The sequence below is a fragment of the Ochotona curzoniae genome, unplaced genomic scaffold (genome assembly GCF_017591425.1).
Source record: "Ochotona curzoniae isolate NIBS_2020 unplaced genomic scaffold, NIBS_Ocur_1.0 contig_3622, whole genome shotgun sequence".
In the NCBI taxonomy this organism is placed as follows: Eukaryota; Metazoa; Chordata; class Mammalia; order Lagomorpha; family Ochotonidae; genus Ochotona; species Ochotona curzoniae.
In genome coordinates this window covers 2,660,060-2,681,631 of record NW_024465926.1, presented here as the reverse complement: position 1 = coordinate 2,681,631, position 21,572 = coordinate 2,660,060, and the positions used below count along the sequence as shown (strand labels likewise).

Sequence of the window (21,572 nt, the reverse complement as noted above, 5' to 3'; positions counted from 1 at the left end):
TCTGGGGACTGAAATGGACGTTAGAGTCTCAGGATGTACGGCCCCCTGTCAGTAAGGCGTTGACTTCAGCCTGCCTCTGTTTCCCCGTCTTCTCACACATACACACAGCTACATGCTCACACATGTGTTCCAGGGTAGGCTTTTCAAAGGTGCATCAGTATTACACCTAAATCAGCATTTATGGCGCCATGTCAGACACAAAACATTTGGGGAACCCCAAGATGACACAGCCACGTAAAAGAAGTGGTCTCATTTCACAGGAAGCAGCTGAGACAGGCTGCCAAACTCCCTTGCAATTATGCCAAGTCTACCCTCCATGGACTTTCATGCTCTGGAGAAACGGGGGTTTTGGCCCACAAGAGCCTGAAGGTCGTAGCCAACATCTGTCCAGCCCAGCCCCTGCTTGTCTCACACACTGCCTGTGTTCTCCAAAACTCCAGGGTTCAGGAAACCAAGTTACGACAACTCTCATACCATCCAAACCTAGAGCTTGGACAGACTCATCACTTACCAGCCAGGGGAAAAAACGGCTTTTTAGCATCGAAATGTGGCCTTTGTGAACTTCAGTGTTTAACCAACACTTCTGAACCAGATTTCATTGGTGCTCATGAAGTGCTCAGGAGTCTTAGAGCCCAGAGGAGCAGCCAGCTTCCTGGCCGTCCCTCTGCAGTGGTCAGGACACCTGTCCATGCCAGTGGCTCTTTGTGGCTCTCCCATCGCTTGTTGCTACCATATGCAGTCCCCTGGGCGTCCGAAGAAATCCAGAGCAGCCTACGTGGAGTTGGCTTTGACAAAAGGCTTTGGTACAGAAAAAATGAGAGTGCCCCAGGAGTAAATACTGTGGGTGTTCACGGGAGGAGAACTCCGCAGTGGGAAGAGGAGCCAGGAGGGACCGACAGATGCTGAATGGGACAGTTGTGGACAAGTGGGCTTAGAAAGGCTGATGGAGGCTTGCATGTGCACAGCCCATTAAACTGCTACCTGTGACACTAGCATTTCATACAGGCGTTGGTTCAAGTCTTAGCTGCTCCACTTACAATCCAGCTCCCCTACTAATGCCCCTGTGAAGGCAACAGAAGGCGGTTCAAGTGCTTGAGCCCCCCCACCCCCACCCCACCCCAACCATCTGCACGGGAGAGCCAGGTGGAGCTCCAGGCTCCTAATCGCAGCCTGGCGTGGCTGCTATGGCCATTGGTGGGGGGGGGGGGGTGTTCCAGAAGATATTTCTCTTTCTTTCAAATAAATGTTTCAGAAGTTAAAAGAAAGAAAGAGAAGAGAAGCAAAGCAGCTAAGTCAGGAAGGGCATGAATGGAGGACACAGAGGGAACCTGCTTTGCAGAGTAGAGGGACCATGTGAGGAAGAAGAGGCTGCACTGCACAGCCAGGCCAGGGACCCGGGCCCAGCTCTCTGCTGCGCAGGCCACTGTGGATGCGAGGAGCACTGTGGAAAGACCTCAAGGGTTCTGGAACATCTGAGCCTGTTAGGAAGCAAGGGGAGGACTTGGCTGGAGCACGGTGAGAGCTGGCTCATTGTGACCCTGCCCTGGCCACATGTTTTCTCTGAGCCTCAATGTTCACATCCTGGAAAGAACCAGGAACATCCCAGTATTGCAATTACACACAATACCGATACCCTCCACGCCCAGGCCGGCAACACACCAAGGTGATCTTAGGGACAGCAGGGCACACAAACTTGAAAGGCCAGATGTCGCTCTCTCCTGCTGAGGCCACGTCCGGTAACTTAAGAAACCTGCTTGAACATGGCCACAGCAAATGCTGCTCAACTCCAGAGTACCAGGTGTGAGCCCTTGGCCCGTGGCAGAACCCACATGGATGTGGGGCCAGCCCCAGCAGATGGGACCAAGTCATGGCAGCCTGTCCAGGCCCTGTGACCCCTCCTTCCAGTGCCGAGCTCTTCAGAAAAGGGGAGCTGAGAGGGAAGAGGGGCTCTCAATGGCATCTTATTAAAAAGTCTGACAAATGAAGAGTTCTGTGTGGGAACTCGTGGGCGTAAGAGTCCCCTATTTGCATGCAGCAGCGATGGATTGAATCATCAGCTTGATTTTGCTACCCCGAGGTCCCACCGAGGAAAGCCAAGTTCCTAAATCACATCCTGACAGGTGCCGTATTTCTGAGCCCAGAGCCAAGCTTTGACCTTCGAGGTTCAGCGTAACTGGAGCTGGGTGACATGCATAATAAAGAAACTCCATAGAGCATTTTTAAAATACAGGAAAAAAAAACGCAATCAAATAGAAGTGTCATTCAGAGGCCAACTCCCCAAGCCAGAGCCGTGCATCCGGTGCCTGCCCACCACACAGATGCTGCGAGCAGTGTGATGACGCTCACCCGGCTGAAGGATCGGGAAGCACCTGGGCTGGGAGGCCCCCTGTACCCCGAGGACCACACTCGCGTGTGGTGTCCATATCGTCTTCCTGAAGGCATGTTTTCAGCATCTCCTCTTTGCAGGCATCTCTAGAGATGGGGTCAAGGCTGAGCCCTTGGGGCCGGAACAGTGCCACATCTCGGCACAGACCTGAACCAGCCCACTCACCTGCTCGGCACCACCCCATCCCAACCTGGAAGGAAAAACATGGCATGTGTCCTGGCTGGTGATTCGGTGCTGACTCCAGATGAAAAGCAGTCCAGAGAATTCTCAAATGAAGGCCATTGTTGCCCGGGCCACTGCCATCAGGATTTTAAACCATGAAGGTCACAGCATGCAATCACCCAAGCCGTCAAGGAGGGGGTGGGGCGCAGTTTTAATGACCAGCTTCTAATGATGGTTGGGAAGCACTCGTTTTCCAGAGCAGCGAATCAGGTTGTGCTCATTCCCAAGCCGTCATCCGCGACGAGCCGGAAGCTGCCTCTCCCTGCGCTGTCAGCTGTCCAAGCCCGTCAGAATACAGAGCAGGGTGCCTGGGCCATCCGTCAGCTCTTTGGGAACTGACAAATGGATCCAACACCCATCCTGCACTCGCGTCGTCTCTTGGGGCATAAATCCACTTCTCATGATCTTCCCTGTAAAAAAATGAAGCCCTGAAGTCAGGGTGAGCAGGGCGGCGCCTGCCTATTTATTTTTCTTGCCTTTAATAACTCCCTTCTCCCTCTCTGCACTCCACACTTGCATCTAAAATGTTACATGTCACATAGGAAAAACGACCCGGACTGTGGCTTGAATCTGCCCGCCAGGGGTCATTTCATAATTTTTTCACTCATCCATGAAGAACAAGTGCTTTGGTAAAGACTGTCATAATTTATTAGTTAGGAGGAAACTTAGAAGCCGCTGTTTCAAGTGTCTGTTGTTTCTTAGTGTGGGAGGAGCCAAAGGAAGGCCCTGAAGGTCAGAGGTCAAGTTGCGTGGGAACCAGGGCCTCTGATAGAGGTTTGGGTCCATCTGTCCGCTCTTCCCCTGGGATCGGGGCCCTTCCGTGGCAGTTGCTATAACCAGGAATGCAGATCCCACTAAGTGCAGGCAGCATTCGCCAAGCAAGCAAAACCAAACACAAAACAAAAACCAGAGGGAAAATCGAGACATCTCTGCCAGGTTTTTGACCCTCTACAAGTCAGTAATGGAACATTCTGCAGACCGCCATAGGAATGGCACTTGGCTTTTGGGTTTGTTTGGTTTTGCGTTTGTAACCTTGGTGGCGCTGCAAGCAGCATGCATTAGGCGCCCTCGAAGGCCAGGGGCTCGAAGGCATGGTTCCCATGTCTTTTGTGAGCAGCAGAACCAGGAAGCTGGAAACCTCAACCCTCCCAACCCCCCCATGGTGCCTTTGAGAAGTGCCAAGATCGGGGCAGGTTGTCCGGGTGGGTGCCAATGATGAAACTGACATGGATGGAGAGGCAGACAGAGCCTACCCCCTTGCCATGTGATGTGCTGCTGTGCCTTGGGGCTGTCCCAGGAAGGACACTGGCTCAGGGTGCCAGACAGGTGCTCCAATCACGTGAGCTGCTTGCTGCTGCAGGAGCTTATCTTGGACATCTCACATGGCAGTGAAACCGAGAATACAGGGTGTCCGTGAAGGTATTGTTCTTTTTGTATAGTGTGTTGGGGGGATGGGAAATTTTTCTATCTATTTGAAAGTCCTGCTGGTGGCTCTTCCATATGCTCCTCACACATTGACCTGGCTGCCCACTCCCTCACTCGTTCTGTTCACCCATGATGGGCCTGGGCCTGAGAGGGGACACAGCCCCAACCCCAGGATGGCCCATCTCACAGGAGAGTTACCATGCCAGTCAGATGGCAGAGTCCAGGCACAGAGAAGGGTCCCAAGCACAGCTGGACTGTCTGGAGTAGGCACAGGGGACCGGGCATGCATGACACCAGCATTCAATATGGGCACCAGCTCAAGTCCCAGTTGCTCCATTTCCAATCCAGCTGCCTTCCAATGCACCTGGGAATGCAGCAAAGATGGCCCAAGTGCCTGGGCCCCTGTACCTATGTGGGAGGCCCAGAGGTAACTACTGGTTCTTGGCTTCAGCCCGGTGCAGTCATTGGGGAGTAGACCAGGAGATGGAAGATTCTCTCTGTCTCTCTCTCTCTCTCTCTTTTTCTCTCTCTCTCGCTCTCTCTCTCTCTCTGGCTTTCCTGACCAGGCATCACAGGACTAAGCAAAGAACTGGATTTGAGAGCTTCTAGAGAAGGTTGGGAGCTCATGTCCACAGCATCGTGAATGGGACACTCAGCGAGCTGTCCTTTTGGGAGCTGTGTATGTTTGCATCCTCAAGTCTAGGAGCCGGGAAGAGTAGGATGAGCCTTCCTCACATGCATGAAGGGGGCACATGGCCAGTGTCCTCACGCCAAAGAGCAGGGATGCCACTACTGGCTTGAACTGAATTCTAAGTCATCCACTTCCCTCTTGGGGGCAGTCTCCGGGGCTTAGAAGAAGCTGCTGGACCAGGACAGGTCGATCTGGGAAGGTTAGCCCTGACTGGCTCTGGAATAAGCGAACCCGCTGCTGCTGGTGGTAGAGATGATGATCACGAAAGCCGCAGCTTTAAAGAAACTCCTGCACACTCCCGGAAGTGCTGGTGCTCTCCCACAGTCGGCGGGTGTGTTCCCAGAGCTCAGCTGATGGACAGTGGGGCTGCACTCTTATCACTGTGTCCTGGTCTCCACCCTTCTGACCTTGTTGGATTTGCAGCTTTACACACTGAATCTGTTTGTCTCCGTTTCTCTGTATTTCTTTGCTATCGGTTTAGCCTCAGACAGTAATTAAGAGACCCCTGAAAGAAGCTCATAAAGCATTGCCTCTTCTCCTTTATAATGTGTGGGTGTCAGCAATGGGGCGGATGGGGAGGTGATTCGGTTGCAATCCCTGGAAATAAATGTGCACCATGGAGATGAAGCCCCACTAAAAAAACCCCCAGACAGCACAGGGCCACGGCAGTCACTGAGGCGGTGCAGCAGCTGGCGAGAGAGACCTTAGGTAAATTCTAAGCCTGGATTAACAGCCTCAAACCAGGGCCCAAGCACCACCTTTGCAAACATGCCTACCCAGAACAGGTGGCAAGAGGGTTTGCTGAGAGACTGCAAATGATCCTGACAGGAAGCCAGTGCCCAAGGGCCAGGTGCTTGTCTGGTTGGGAGGCTCAGTGCCAGGAGTTGCTTCTGGATCTCTTATGTGGGTGCAGGGTCCCAAGACTTTGGGCCGTCCTCCACTGCTTTCCCGGGCCACGAGCAGGGAGCTGAATGGGAAGTAACCAAGACATGAACTGACACCCATATGGGATCCTGGCACTTGCAAGGGGAAAATTAGGCAATTGAGCCATTGTGCCTGGCCCTGCATTGCTTTTTAATTATTGATATGTGGCTGTTTACTAACTTACAAAGAAATCTGCATAAAGCAAGGTGCGTGGTGAAGACTTGTTCCTAGCCGCCCATGCCTCCTCCTCCCAAGTAGGATCCCAAGGACATGGGGGGTGACCCTCCTCCTCCCTCGTCTCTGTGAATTTACTCATTCCATCCCTCCCTCTTACAGCAGGTGGCACACAAACTGTCTGACATCTTGCTTTCTGTACCTACTCCATCTTGGCGTCTAGAACAGCTTTCCATCCAGTTCAGGAACTGTGTCCTCATTGGGTTTTTTTTAGGCACGTGCCCTTTGCTATTTGGACCACCCCCACCCCCAGTTGGAAGTAATGTGTGAGTTTGTGGGTTTTTTCATAGGCCTTTGCTGCTACAGATGACACAGGTGTCATTTCCTGATATAAGCAGTTCAATCTATTGCCTAGAGCACCTGATTTGGCACTGTGGAGCCGAGGGTTAAATATACTCTGGTTGGAGGTGGCCATTTCTCGCCCTTGTTGTTGGTTGTTGACCAGCTCATTCCAGCCACTGAAGGCAGCATCATGGATCAGCATAACAGCTCCCAGAGGCACCCGTGCCCTCTAATCCCAAGGCCCCGCGAGTACGGTCCTCAGGTGACAGAGAGGACCTTGTGGGTGTAATGATGGTGAGGGTCCCTGAGGTGGGGGACATGTCCGGGGTGCTCAGGGCAGGCACGATCTCATCACGCAGAGTACCTCTTCTTACCAGCTGTGGTGGGCCTGAGAGGCTGAGAGGGACTGGCTCGGCTTCAAAGGTGGGCGAAGCGGCCGTAAGCCAGGGAGGGCAGCCCTTGCAGAAGCTGGAGGAGGCAACGAGGGGGGCTGTGCAAAAGGAACACAGCCCTGTTGGCAAGACTCGTGACCTCCACACCCCTCAGAGAGCAGCATGGTGACTTGGGGGCCAATGGGCAGGTGGCCGTTCTTCAGAGCAGCCTAGCAAACTAGCATCGTCGCTGCTCGGACTGGGATTTCCAACCTGAATTTTCCTAACCTGAGAAGTCAAGGAAAAAATAAATAGGTGGTGTTCAGCTATAGCTTTAACCTCAAATTGTCTTCTCGGGAGTGAGTGGAGGTGAATACCCTTTTGAACATCTTGGGACCAGCATTATCCATCTTCTCATTACTGTGACGTGCCTGCTCATTTCCTCTGCTTGCAGTAACCCTTTGTTGTTGATGTTGCAAATATCCCTTCCCCCATCTACATTACTTCCTTGTAGAACTCGTGTTCAAAGTTTTTATTGAATTCATCTTCAATTAAGTTTTGGAAGAGGATCAGAGAGCAATCCAACTAATTTTTTTTTCCATAGAAAATGAGTCAGCACAATTTATTGAATGATCTCGCCTTTTAAAACCACCCAAGAAGCCATCTCCACCCACTGGCACATCTCCATACATATATGTGCATGTGCGTGGTCTATGCAGAGCATGTGTGAGGCGCGGCATGACAAGGGCCTGCACATGCACTCCAGAGATATGACTGTGCCACTCATTCCAGGGCTCCACTCAGCCCTCCCCTTGTGGATCACAGGTGTGCGGCCTGCAGCCTGTGCTGCCCGTGGCAGTGTGGGTCCCTCCTGTCACAGAAGCAGTAGAACCTCCAGAGGCCATAGAGGGGACTCCCCAGACCTTCGATCTCTTCCAGTCCCACCAGCACCAGAGCCGCCTGGAGGCAAAGGCTGGAGGGCCTTCCAGGCTAACATCTGGCTTGCCGGGGGAGGGCTATGCCTGGGGAGCCTGCATCCCAGGGCAGTGTGGGGGTCCAGCACCTGCTCCCCACTGTGTATGACATGCATCCTGTCCATCAGTCTGCCCTGCATCCCCCAGCACCAACACCCAGGAGGCCAAGTCTTGGTGAGCTCTCGGGCAGTGTCTGAGAAACCACATTACAGACTTAAATGAGCTTGGTTTTTAATTTGATTTTTTTCCCCCTGCAACAAGCAAAGTTCACATTACAGATAAATTGCCCGGAAATTCCAATTTCATAAGGCATATGCATTTTGCAAGCCTAGAAGCACAGAAAACATCTTGCACGCTGGAGTTTTTGACACTGAAAGGTTTATTAAAGAAGACAGCTTTGAAGATGTCGGAAATCTGCATTGCTTGACTTGCCAGTGGGTCAGAAAGACTGATGTCACCATAGTGGCCCAGAACCAGGAAATGGAAGAGGAGGCCAGTTCCTGGTCCTAAGCTGCACCCCTTCTGCCTCCACTCCCCCAGGCTGAGAATATTGCACCTGCTACTGAGTGCCTGCCCCCACACGTGCGTCGGATGCTGTGGGCAGAGTGTGAGCAGTGCCAGGGGTGTGGAGGTGGCTCACAGACAGATGGTCCCCCTGCTCCCCTCTGCCATGGTTGTAATGCTGAATAGGAACAGCAAGCTGGATACCAGGGTCAGCCATAACACACACAGATAGCTATGAGGTTTCTGCAGGAACAGACACCAAATAAAACAAATAAATAGGGCCACCACCATGGTATAGTAAGCAAAGCCGCCAGAATCCCATATGAGCACCAGTTCGAGTCCCAGCTGCTCAACTCCTTAAAAAAATTTTTATTTATTTTTATTGGAAAGGCAAATATACAGAGAGAAGGTGTCACAACTGATCAAACACAGAGCGAGAAGATGCTTAAGGAGAAGTAATTTCATTAACTTATACTACAACCGTAATGCACACTTCCAGGATGATATGCTTTAAGAATACACAGCCTTTTATACCCCAACAGAACCCCAGGTGTCTTACAAAGCTTTCATTAATCCTTATGTAAGGCTAGCAGTTCTTAGAATAGTTTTTCTTATGCTAAAACTAAAAAAAGCGTACAAAAGAAGGCATTAACAGGGAGTCTGGGTGTGATTTGATCCATTACTTTCAGGAATTACTTGCAAGAGGAAAAGCTAGCAGCGAGGTTAGGGCTGCTTTCTTCTGTTATTTAGAACCAGAGACAGGAAGGAGAGGGTACCAAGCCTGGATCTGCTGCTTGGTGTGCCAACGTCAGTCACAACCCGGATGTTCCTGGCTTGTGACAAGCTTCCTGCCCAACAATGCACTCGGCTTCTTCAAGAAGGAGTTACAGAGAGAAAGATCTGTCCGTTGTTCCCTCTCCAAGTAGCCGCAATGACTGGAGCTAAACTGATCCAAAGTCAGGAGCCAGGAGCCTCTTCCAGGTCTCCCACACAGGTGCAGGTCCGAAGGCCTTGGGCCATCCTCTCCGGCTTTCCCAGGCCACAAAAGTGGGGCAGCCAAGACACAAACCAGCGCCCACAGGGGATCCCGTGCGGTGAGCAAGGCAAGAATTTAGCCACTAGGGTATTGCACCAGGCCCGCAGCTGCACAACTTCTCATCCAGCTCCTTGATTATGGCCTAGGAAAGCAGCTGAGAATGGCTCAGGTCCTAGTTCCCCTGCATGGGAGACCTGGAAGAAGCTCAGCTTTGCCTTTGTGGCTGTTTGGGGAGTGAATCAGCAGATGGGAGCACAAGCGCTCTCCTCCCTCCCCACCCTGTAACTCTGCCTTTCAAATATAAATAATGAATGAATGAATGAATAGGGGAAGCTATGATAGGAAGTCCTGGGAGAATGCAGTAAGTCCGGTATAGGTACCTCATTGTCTTTAAGGATTAAAACAGGGATCTTACACTGGCCTCTAAGCCAGCCCGAGTCCCGAGTCCCGGCTTCACGGGAGACTGATGCACACAGGTGTCACCCCTCAAGGGATGCTTCGGGGCTCCCAGGTCTGAGCAGCGTCCTGAGAACGCCCCCTTTGCAAGAAAGCAGTGTTAAGAGTTCTGTGACAGTGTGGCATCGTAAGATAAGGGAAGGGTGACAGGAGGAGACGCAGCATTGCTTGCATGCCCTCCAAGAAGCTGGAGTGTTTAATTCTGTTTTTATTGATGCTCTAAATGGAGCCGAGTAATCAGGGAATAAAATACGGTCCATTTAAAATTCCCATTATTTCAAACATACTGAGCCACCACAAATCACTTCTGGATCAACTTGTTTTCTGAAAAGATGGGAAACGGACGTCACTTTTTATCATCATTTCCATTCCTGTCCTCATTCCAACGGCAAGAGGACAGATGCCACTGATGCCGAGGGGGTGCCCACCCCCAGGGCCAGGCACCCCGCTCAGGCCTGGGTTCCGGAAGGAAGAACTCATGCCCAGTGTTAGGCCTGAGAAGCCGACCACATGTACAGTAAAGTCCTGGAACCAGCACACTGGCCTGAATCCCATCTCCATGCCTCTCAGCTGGACAGCTCTGGGCAAGGTGCTAAGGCTCTCTGATTCTTGTTCACCTCGAATTTCTAACATCTGCAAAGCTGTCTTCAGGCAAACCCCAAATCTGAACAATGCGGTGCCTGCATGGTGTTGGCCACAGGCTGGGTAGGGTGGACCACTTGGCCTGCCTTCATCAGCTTTGCCTCTCCTGACTCAGGGAGCTTAGAGCTGGATGAATGGGACACAGCCAGGGGCTCTTAGATGCTGTAGCAGGCCCTGTGATGTTTACATGCACCCAGCACACACCAGGGCCAGCAGACGGAGTCCCATAGGGTGACCGGGTGGGGTCATTGGAGCCAAGGCTTGAAACCCAGTCAGTTTGCCTGGTAGGAGTGTGAATTGATACTTAAACAACAGGCAGGCATTTTTAAAGCAAGTATTCCTGTAACATCTCTTCCATTTTTTTTTTAAGTTCTGAGATGAGGAGTAAGACCTGGAGGGGTGAGGGGATACCCCCAGCCAGCCTCCTAGGTGCTCCGTGTGTCCCTGGTGCCAGTGCAGCCATGGAGCATGGTCCCCAGGCACTGCGCCCAGCCCAGTGTGGGTCACTGGCCTCTGGCCACACAGATGCACTAACACTCCCCGGGCTTTCCTCTGCCGGCAGCCCGGCTCCCAGGGCCCTGCACCGCATGTCGGCCTCATGTTTCCCTCAAAGTACCCCTTGAGGTCCCTCGAATTACCCACCACTCACAACCAGGCAAGAGACTCTGAGAAGCACCATGCCCAGGGCACACAGCTCCAGGCTAGAGCTGATATTGTGCCTACCATGGACAGCAGGAAGAGGCAAAGCAGAGGTTAAGGGCAGGGCTCTGAGCCGCCAGCAGGGCCTGTTCCCCCTCAGCCCTGTCCCCGCACAGGCCAGCAGTGTCAAACCACCCGGTCTACAACCTGACCCTGCGACCCAAGCAGCTGTGGGGTCTGGGCCTCAGGCTCCTCATCTCTAAGTGAAGATATTTTGCCCACCATAAAAACTTAGCAGTGCTACTCTGCCAACTGCGTGGTCTGGCTCCCTCTTCCACAGTTCCAGAGGTCGAAATTCCAACAGCAGTCTCATCAACTACGCATCAAGGGGTCTGCAGGACCCCAGTCATGCCACCCTAGTTCCCAGTGGCTCAGCTTGCCTTGGTTCCTGGCTGCCTCCCTGCAGCCTCTGCTTCCGGGCCTTGTGGTTCCCCCTTCTCCACACATCTCAGCTCCTCTGAGCCTGCTCCTCCCACAAAAAGCTATGGGTGCTTATACCCCATATCCCAGCTGAGACAGACTATTCTGCCCTTCGCAACTCAGAGCTGCCAAGCCCTTGTAACAAAACAAAACCGGGATCCCTGGGGTAGGACGTGGGTGTCTTTGCCCCTCCCAGCTCTTCTCTTGCACGCTGACAATCCTGTTGCTGAAATCCATTTTTCATCACCCTTAGCACCACAGACGACCATCCAAGACGGGGATGGCTGACCTCAGGCGTCTTTCCAGGACTCAGCCTATCAGGTCTCTCCATGGGGATGGATGTCACAGATGGGCAGGAAGTGGCAGACACCCCAGCCGGCATCTTTCTGGCTTAAGAATGCAAATGGCTCCTTATCACTCAAGCCAGGCAGTTAAAAAAATTAACTTACATTCTGTTTTAGTTTCTCTAACACACAAGTCTTTCATTTCTAATTTTATGCATCATATCGCTTGAACTTCTTACAAGGAGCACGTATTGCTTTTGCGGCAGCCTCAAAAGACATATAACATGTTCAGATTCTCTGATAATTTCCTGTTACCCAAAACCCAAACCCCCTGACAACAATCCTTTGGGATCTGATCTCATTTCCCTGAAAGAGACTACATTGTTGCCCGCCTTCCACCTTCTGGTTCCCGAGATTCCCTGTACTGAGCCACTATCTATTGAGTGCTGTGTTGATGCTAAGCAGTGTTCTGAGTGTGCAGGCACAGCTGTGAACAAACACCTATCCTTCGCATCGCTCCCTCCTCCTGACACACCTGTCTTCTCATCCTGTGCCAACTCCCTGCCTGTTCATCCTCTGTGGGACCCCAAGAAGCAGAGCCTGTATGCATGTGCACTGGTCTCACCCACCACGTGCGAGATGCATCCAGGCTGTGAAAGCCATGAGCCTACACTTGGGCTCCAGATGGGAAGGTGAGCTCCCTTTGCCTGTCAGAGATCTGGGAAGACAGGAGGACGGAGCCTCTCTCTCACAGGCGGGGTGTGAGGGATGAGGAAGCATGCCTACCAAGTGCTTAGCTCAGGGAGGGCCCAAGGGAAACGTTTGACATCAGGAATGAGCCACTGCCACTGAGACAAGGTTTTTGAATTTGTGTGAAGCATGAACCTGCGCCTGGCGTAGGAGCCACTAAGTATTTCCTGAATCTAATTTCAATGTGAAATGACCTTGGGATTTTCCTCCCCACCAGGTATTCTGTTTACAAGGACCCTGCAGGCTGGCTGAACATCAACCCCAGCAACGGCACCGTTGACACCACAGCTGTGCTGGACCGTGAATCTCCATTCGTCCACAACAGCGTGTACACTGCCCTCTTCCTAGCTATCGACAGTGGTGAGTAATCCAGAAAAGACCAGCAGGGGTCTGCTTCTCTGTAATAGATGTTATGTGGACCTGCTATTCCCTCTTTCCTCTCATTGCTTTGGATACGCCCAGAGTGTTGGGAAGCAAGTGTTTAAACACATGCTTGTGGAGTCAGGGGTCTGAACACTGAGTTTATGGTGTCCTGGCTCAGACAGGGGCTGAGGTCGGTCCTGGAGCCACACACTCATTTGCAGAAGGGATCCTTTGATGTAATGCAGGTTACAGAGGATGCCTCTGATCCCAACAATCGAGTTGTTTCCCTGACTTTTATCCCATTTGGATAAGCAGCCGTGGAAAAGGTGAAGCGCACTTAGAGCTGTCATCACAAGGGCAAGACTATTGCTGTTCATTCCAAACACCCCACTCCAGATGCCCGGGACACCTCAGCAGACAAAGCAAAACCTTTCGTTGGGAGCTGATGTCCACAGGGAGACCGAGTGTCAAAGGACCACTTTCTGCTCCCTGCAGACCAGACTCTAGGGCCAATGGCAGAACTAGGGAATCTGTGCTAAGTCCATATGGGATTCAGGCAAGATGGCAGCCTGGACCAGGAGCAGGAGATGGACCCTGGGGACAGGGCCAGAATCTGGATGCAGAGCTGGCAGGACCTGCCATTACCTAGGACAGCAGTTTAGGACACTTTAAGCTGAGACATCTATTGGATAATTTGCATAAGAGGTTTTATCTTTCACGTTGTGCCTGAAAGCCAGATGTTCCAATTTGCGGACTTGGGTTTGAGTCCTTAAGATCAAAGTGAAATGTTCAGGGTTCTTTGTAGGTGCCCATCTCTCTACTCAGCAAACAAGGGGCAGTTGGGATCCTTGGGTTCAGTCACTGTACACTGGAGATGCCCACAGCCCAAGGGGGAGGATTCACGTCTGAGAAAGAAGCAGGAGGCAAAGGGGGCATCACCACAAGGTCCACCTTCAAGTGCAGCTCTAAAAGGTGGGCGGAATGTGGCTGAGCCATGAGGCACAGGTGCCCAGGTGGGCCATGCATGTGTGGCTGAGTCACAGGGCACAGGTACCCAGGCATAGAGCAGAGAAATTCCAACGCAGAGAAGAGCAGGAGGGATGGCAAGGGCACCAGGTGGAAATGGGGGTGTCTCAGTGGACACGAGCAGAACAAGCCATGTCTTCAAAGCCACACGAGCCTTCCAGTGGAGCAGGCAACTGAAAGACACCACATGATGAGAAGCAGCACAGAGACGCCTCAGCCTAAGCTGGAGCGGGTGCTGTGCCTGGTCCTGGACAGCAGAGCAATACTATTGGTGCCTCATATTTGGTGAATCACATGCAGAGTGAGCAAAGCAGGGAAAGGTCTGTGTAGAGTGTCACTGCTGTTCTTATGTCCCCAAACCCCCTCGTCGAGCCTGGGGGAGTTCCCAGAGGAATGGGACACCACAATGAGGAAAGATACATTGGCATAAGTAGGACATTCTAGTAGAGGCCTGAAAGAACATAGGTACATGGGAGATTTTGGAAAATTGGCCAGCATTGCTGGAAATCGCCATGGGGGACTCCAGGTGTGCAGCGATGGAGCTGCTGGCCGAGGGAGGCACCAGGCAGGTCAGGGTTGGAATGGCTCTGGCGTGAATGCCTAGCACATCTTGCAGGGCCGGGTTCACAGCAGCCACAGAGTAGAACAGGACATCCCCTCTAAACGCTCCAGGTGCTGGTCAAGGAGGCAGCTGGATGAACGTCTCTCACTTGTTTCCAGGAAAAAAAAAAAAAACTTTGGAAAAATACCTTTTACTGTAACATATAGAGAGGCTATGGCGGGGGGGAACCCTTGAGGTTAAGAGAGGAAGGGATCCGAGCATGATGTCATAAATTAGTAAGCTAAGCCTTAGTCCATGGCATTGGCATCCCATATGGCACCAGTTCAAGTCCTGACTGCTCCACTTCCGATCCAGCTCCCTGTTTGTGGCCTGGGAGGGCAGTGGAGGATGACCCAAGTGCTTAGGACCCTAAATTCATGTGGGAGACCCAGAGGAAGCTCCTGCCTCCTGGCTTCAGAATTAGTTCAGCTCTAACCATTGCAGCTACTTAGAGAGTGAACCAGCAGATAGAAGATCTCTGTGTGTGTGTGTGTGTGTGTGTGTGTGTGTGTGTGCGTGTGTGTCCTTCCTTCAAAAACTCTGCCTTACAAATAAAAATAAAACCTTTTTTTGAAAAGAGGAAAGGACCCAACCCAAGGCAGTGAAGTTAGTGTGGGTGGAACAAGCACGCATTTGGAAAACCTCTTAAAGAACCACAGCAAACGTGGCCAGAGTCGGCCTAGGGCAGCGGAGTGGGGAGGAAAGCTGATGCTGAGTAGCATGTGAGAGGAAGAGGCAGAGCTTCATAGAGAACATAAGCAGTCCACGAAGTAAAGAAAGATGATATTCCAGAAATCAGGAAAGACAGTGGGAAACTGCAGTCCCAGACTTCATCCTTATGCTCCTGGGGTGTCAGTGCTGATGTCCCACAAGGAGCCAGAAGCACAAGCCCGGAAAAGGGCACTGGAGCTAAGCCATCTCCTGCAATGCTGACATCCCATGTGAATTGCAGCTCATGTTCCAGCGGCTCCACTTCCAGTCCAGCTCTCTGGATTTTGTTCTTGGCTCCCTGCCACCCACATGGGAGTCCCAGGAGAAGCTCCTGGCTCCTGACTTTGGCGTGGCCCAACCCAGGCGATTGTACCGTCCGGAGAGTGAAATGGCAGATGGAAGATCCCTGACTCTCTACCTCTCCAGTCCCTCTCTGCAACTCTGCCTTTCAAATAAATAAATAAGTCTGAAAGATAAAAAGGAAAGAAGACTTTGCTCAGGGAGCCACCTGAGGGGAGGAGGTGGGAACTGTCAGGACAGTGCTGAGGGCGGTGCCAGTGGATGGCAGAGCCGGACAGGGAGTCCATCACAGATCAGCTGCAGACTGTCTGTCCTCGGGGAGGACTCTGTCAGCTGGGAACGCCCTGTGGGGAGGCTGCCTGGGGCCCGGCCCAGGTGTCACTGCCTGGGCACTGCTTCACACAGTCACTAATCAAACAAGAAAACTAGGCTCGCCGTGCCCTTCAGTCCCTGTCAGGAACGACAGCCCTCCCGCCGCGCATGCAGCCATCAGTCAAACGGCGTCTTGTCCACAGCGTCACGGAGGACTACAACCCGCTGTGTACAACAGACACAGACTCGCGTTGACCCCCCAAGTCATTTTCTTCCTTAGCTTTCTCAGCTCTTGAACTCCCTTGAAAAATCTCTGGAAGCAGCTTCCTAAGGTTCTCTCCAGTCGCGCCCTAGCTGTCTGTGGTTAAAGGCGTCCCTCCCTCAGTGTGGTCAGAACTGGGTGCCACCTGCCAGCCCCGGGATTCTCCCAGCTCTCTGCAAGCGCCTGAGAACTGTGGGCCGCCAGACTGTGCGAGCCGCTCACAGACTCAGTGCTCCATGAGGAAGATGAATCCTGCCAAGGATGCTCCCCACCCTGACTCTCTATCAAAATCCATATTAAGTGTTTGCTGAAGGTTAATCCCACCCCACTAGGGGTGCTGAAGAGAAAGGATTAATCCTCCATAGCCCAGGAAAAAAACAGAGTTTGAAATCTACCCCCTTGTCTTACCCTGTTAATACCAACATTCCAAATCCAGGGTCACAGATGTTGCCAGAATGTCCCTAAGAACGTGGTAAATAGAGGACCGGTTGGTGGTAACACACAGCAGTGCTGTCAGGAGGGACCATCTCGAGCAAGCCAGAACTAGAGCAAAGAGAATGTCAGCTTAAAAGCCTCATTAAATGAGACTAATTTGTGTTCCAAGGCTCCTTTTTGTTGTTCACAGAGATCTTATTTCCAGGTATTATGTTTGACCAGGGAAAAAAAACAAACAGCACTTCTCCGTTAGATCAAAGACAACAGCACCAACTGATGTCTCAACTTTGTTCAAAGCAAGCATTTTTATTAATTTTATAGAAATTCAATTTATTTGATGGAATGAAAGAATAAGGATTCTTGTCACACACACTAGAAAAGCTAAATCAACTGATTCTCTCGGAAGTCACCCAGGAATTTCCACAAGGCCGCAGGAATTTCCATATAGGATGCAGTAAACCAGTGTCTCCCCACCCTGTAAAACAAGAAAGATCCAACTAAATTACAGAAAGCAGATGATGCAAGAATTCTTAATTGTAAAGTGCCAAGAAAGCTGCACAAAGAATGAAGCTTTAGCAACATGAAACAGCAACCAGGGAGAGACTCTCCAAAGCAGGACGAGTGCAGTTCAACCCCTGGGGCATTTTCTGCTTGTGGACAACAGTTGGAGGGCCAGGAAGCAGAGACACGTGTGAGAATCTGGAGAATCCGTGTGACTCTGAGGAAACTTAGGGACCTCAAAGGCAAGGTCATTCTCCCCAGTATTGACAGTCCACAGTGGCCTCTCCCTGGGCTCCCTGGGGAACAGACCTGCTGGAGGAAGTAAGCTCCCTGCAAACACGCAGACACACCCTCCCTGACGATGTTTGCTGGATTCTGAAGATTTACAGAGATTGCAGGAAGGGATTGAGACGACCAGGCATCTTCAGGGCAGAGCCGGACCTCCTGCGGCCTTGCTGGACTGATGCTCAGAGCCCTCAGAAAAAGTCCTGGGAGGGCTGCAGCCAGCCACTGTGAGAAACCAGGAGCCGGATCTGGTCTGGCTGGAACCCAGCTCAACCCTGACAGCTAAGGCCAGCTGCCTCCTCCCTGCCTACGGCAAGACAGGGAGTGTCACTCTCCGACATCTTACACCCAAGTTACAATTTAACAACTTACTGATCCTGTAAAGAACTAATGACCGAGGAAGAAAACAGACCCAGGAAAGATCTGGGGACTTGAATTAGCACAAGAAGGTTTTACAATAACTGTAGCTGATGTTTCATGGAAACAGAATCAACATCTTCACTTAAAGAGAATTACACCCTGAGAGTCAGGAAGGCAAAATTAAATGGAAACTCCAGATCTGGAATATATGTGATATTAGGAACTCTACAGGTAGATTTAAGAGCAGAACATGGGATTCATGGCAACGAATAAGAATCTACAGAAAACACCACATTCATGAGGCACAGAAAGAATAATGAAAGAGGGGGCCGGGAGCAGGTGGCAAAGCAGAGCGAGAGCTCCAGCGACAGCAGAGTGATCACGGGGCAGACACGTGATGTCGGGGATGATCCAAACCCAGTCAAAACGCCTCTATCCATTCATTCAAGAAATTCAGCAAGCCAAAGCGGGGTAGTTAGAATAAAAATCTGCCCCTTGAGCCGTTATGGCCACAGGAAACCAAATCCAAAGAGGAAAAGTGAAAACCGCTTGAGAATTAACAAAGAGAATACCTACCACGGAGTGCACAGCGTGGCTGCCGGCTGACTTCCCAGGAGAAGCAAAGGGGCAGCATTTTTCATAACACATTGAAGATAGCAGCCAACCTCGCACTCTGTAAGCCTCAGATTTTTCCTCCCCAATGAAGCTGAATTTCAGACATTTGGGGGGAAACTGAAGAACTGTGTGGCAAGCAGGTTTGCATTTGTTACTACAGGGAGAATTTCAGACAGAAGGAAAATGATCCCAGAAAGATCTAGAAATGCAAGAAGCATAAATGAAAGTAGAACAGCAACTGTATGGTTAGTGAACAATTTTAATGACATGAGGAGTTAAAAAAAAATCTTCGTAGAGTTAGAACACGTGACAGCAGCACAGTAGACGGGGCACTAGCTGTCGCTAACCTGGGTCACCGGGTGCATCGGTGTTGAAGATGTGCTTAGAAAAACGGTTTGTATTAGACTGCAACTTGGGAGCAAAAACTAAAAGAAAAAGAAGGTGAAACTAGTGAAGAAATGAAAGAAGCGCTTGGTGAACCCAAAAAAGGGAAAGGAGGAGGAAAGAACATTTTAAATATACACCAAATACGAAAAGCAAAGCAATCGTTGAAATATAAGCCTGCTTTTGCCATAATTAAAGTTAAATGTAAATAAGTTAAATCATTCAAGTAATCATTAAACTCTTTAAAAATTCCACAAACTATGTTACTTAAAACAGATACACTATAAAGAAAAGGAAGAGACAGAAAAAATACATACTATTATCGCCCCCCCCCAAAAAAAACTATTTTATGATTTATCTATTTATTTGAAAGTAACGCTGAGAAGAGGAGAGACAGAGGAGAGATCTTCCATCTGCTGGTTCACTCTCCCACACAGCTGCCACGGTGAAGGCTTAGGATGGGCCTAGCCGGGAGCCGGGCGCTCCACCTGAGCCCTCCGTGAGTGGCAAGGCCCCGGTGCCTGTGCCATCCTCCTCTGCTTGCCCAAGGGCATCAGCAAAAGCTGAAATGGAAGTGGAACAGTCAGGACTCCAACTATTGCTCCAGGAGGGGATGCTGGCTTTGCAAACAGCAGCTTAACCAAACTTGTTCTTTAAGGCAAGAGACTAACAAGAGGTAATGGGGAGGGGGCATTCCACATTTATAAAGAAAGCAATCTAAGGGGAAAGATATCACAACCCACCACCCTAAATCTGCATGCACTGTTCAAAAGACACAGAGCAGAGCAAGCTGGAGGGAGGCCCTGGCCACACTGGGTTAAGCTCCTGCCAGGTGCACTGACAGCCCACACCGGAGCAGCAGGTTGCAATCTGCACATCTAATCCAGCTTCCTGCTGACCTTGTTGGGAGACAACAATGACGGCCCAAGTGAAGGGTCTCTGACACCCACCTGGGAGACATGGCTGGAGCTGCAGACGCCTGGCTGCTACCTCCCTGGTCCTGCTCTCCCAGGCGTTCAGGGCAAGCCAGTGCACGGAAGACCTCACGCTCTGTGTCCCTGGTCCCCTGTGGCACTCAAAAAAATAATAACAAAAGGGAATACAACAAATTCAGCATCATTGCGGGAGACTTTATCTCTTGTTAACTGAGGGAAAACATCCAAAGAAATGACAACAGAGACAAGCTGAAAAGAGAACTAACAGTTTAGCTGCCGCCTAGAGAATTCTAACATCAACAGTGACTGAATTCATTCAAGTTCACACAACAATGCCACCAGAGCAGTCCACCTGAGACATGAAGTCTAACCAACTTTCAGAGTACACAGTTGTTCAGAGTCTGTCCTCCAATCACAGAGGAGTTAAGTCAGAAATGAATAACAGACTGTACCTGGAAACCTCCCAACTGCCTGACTGTGAGAATCCACCCTTCTAAATAATCCAGAGTCAAAAACAATGCCAAGCCAGTTCTAACCCCGCCAGCTCCACTTCCCGTCCAGCTCCCTGCTTGTGGCCTGGGAAAGCAGTCGAAGACAGCCCAAAGCTTTGGGACCCTGCACCCGTGTGGGAGACCCGGAAGAAGTTCCTGGCTCCTGGCTTCGGATCGGCCTAGCATCGCCGTTGTGCTCACTTGGGGATTGAATCATCGGACAGAAGATCTTCCTCTCTGTCTCTCCTCCTCTCTGTATATCTGACTTTCTAATAAATAAATAAATATTTTTTTAAAATGCCAAGTAGGAAATCTATGGGAAGAACAATGAGAATTTGTGCTGAGAAAAGGAAATTTTAGGAAAATGGTGATGGGGGTGGGGAGGGCAAGTTCTGAGATAAAATGAACAGATTCAAAAGTTGCTCCTTTGAAAATATTTAATAATAAAAAATCGACCAACTTATATCAAGATTGATGCAGTAAAAAAAAAAGTATCAGTATTAGGAATGAAAAGAGGAAATTGATTGTTGGCATCGGAAGGATGAACGGGGGTGGGCATTTAGCCTCGTGGTCACCGCAGGACCTCAGGCAGGGAGTTGCTGTTTGGGAACATGTTCGCCTTTCACAGTGTAATCCTGCCCAGTGAATCGACGCGTGGCAGAATCGATGCATGGCAGGGCAGGAGTTACTGTGGCCATTAAGCTGGTACTTAGGGCATTCTCATTAAAACCAGGTGCCTGGATTCAGGTCCAGACTCTGCTCCCATTCTGACTTCCTGCTAGGGAGGTGGCAGCTGATTGCTCAGCAGGGGGTTCTTGACTCCCGCGCTGCCCGCCCCTTGGGAGGCCCGGGCTGACTCCAGGAGCCTGGTTGAGTCTAGCATTGCGATCACAATAGGTGGGCTCGCTCTCTCCCTCCCTCCTTCCCCCTCTGTGTCTCAAAACAATATTTAAGAGGATGCAAGGATACTGAACAACTTTAACAATTCTGGTGTAATAAAACAGTATCCCAAAATTACAACTGATAAATCTCAGCCTAGGAAGAGACAGACTGTACTGAAGTGTCACAGAGAGGGTGTACAGTGCGTGTTAAGACCTGAAAGACTCTCAATCAAGGATATACAGATTAAATTAAACAAATAGCAATCAGAATGCAAATTAACAAGGAAACGAAATGAAATCCAGTACAAAAGCACACCTACGTAAAATAGCTGAAATTTAAAAAATGGAAAATATCAAGTATGTGAAATAATCTTACTGGTAAAATGCTGAGTTGCTACAGCCAATTGGGAAACAACATAAACTTGAATATACATTCACCCTGTGACCCGGAACTGACCAGCCCAGGAAGTGTTGAGTCCCACAGGATGCGTCCTCCAGAAGAGCCAGAGCCAGTCACGAACGCCCACATGCCAGTCAGCCAAATGCCCTGTGCAAGTGGGACAATCCGTGGTGTGTTCAGTGCAGGCCCCGCAGCTACCCACAGCAGCACAGTGCGTCTCCCTACACCACCCACGCAGGGTGACTGCAGCTTTCACAGCTCAGACCACGTGAGCTGGCCAAAGCTGTCAGCTAACCTCTGGGTGAGTCTCTCGACCTGCTGAACTAGGTGGACAGATACACTCCAATGGCACAAGTTCTTCAGCCAGCATGTCATGATCCATGGTGTGACAGCTCGACAGAAAATGTGTG

At 50.8% G+C, this 21,572-nt stretch overlaps 1 protein-coding gene across 1 annotated transcript in view; it reads left to right on the top strand.

The window, feature by feature from the left end:
• The window catches only part of CDH13 (cadherin 13), a 1,068,624-nt gene that overhangs the window by 1,032,002 nt on the left and 15,050 nt on the right, over positions 1 to 21,572 (top strand). Inside the window, exon 12 of the mRNA XM_040982306.1 lies at positions 12,518 to 12,660. Coding sequence (XP_040838240.1) covers positions 12,518 to 12,660 — 143 coding nt within the window. The remainder of the gene's footprint in view (positions 1 to 12,517; positions 12,661 to 21,572) is intronic.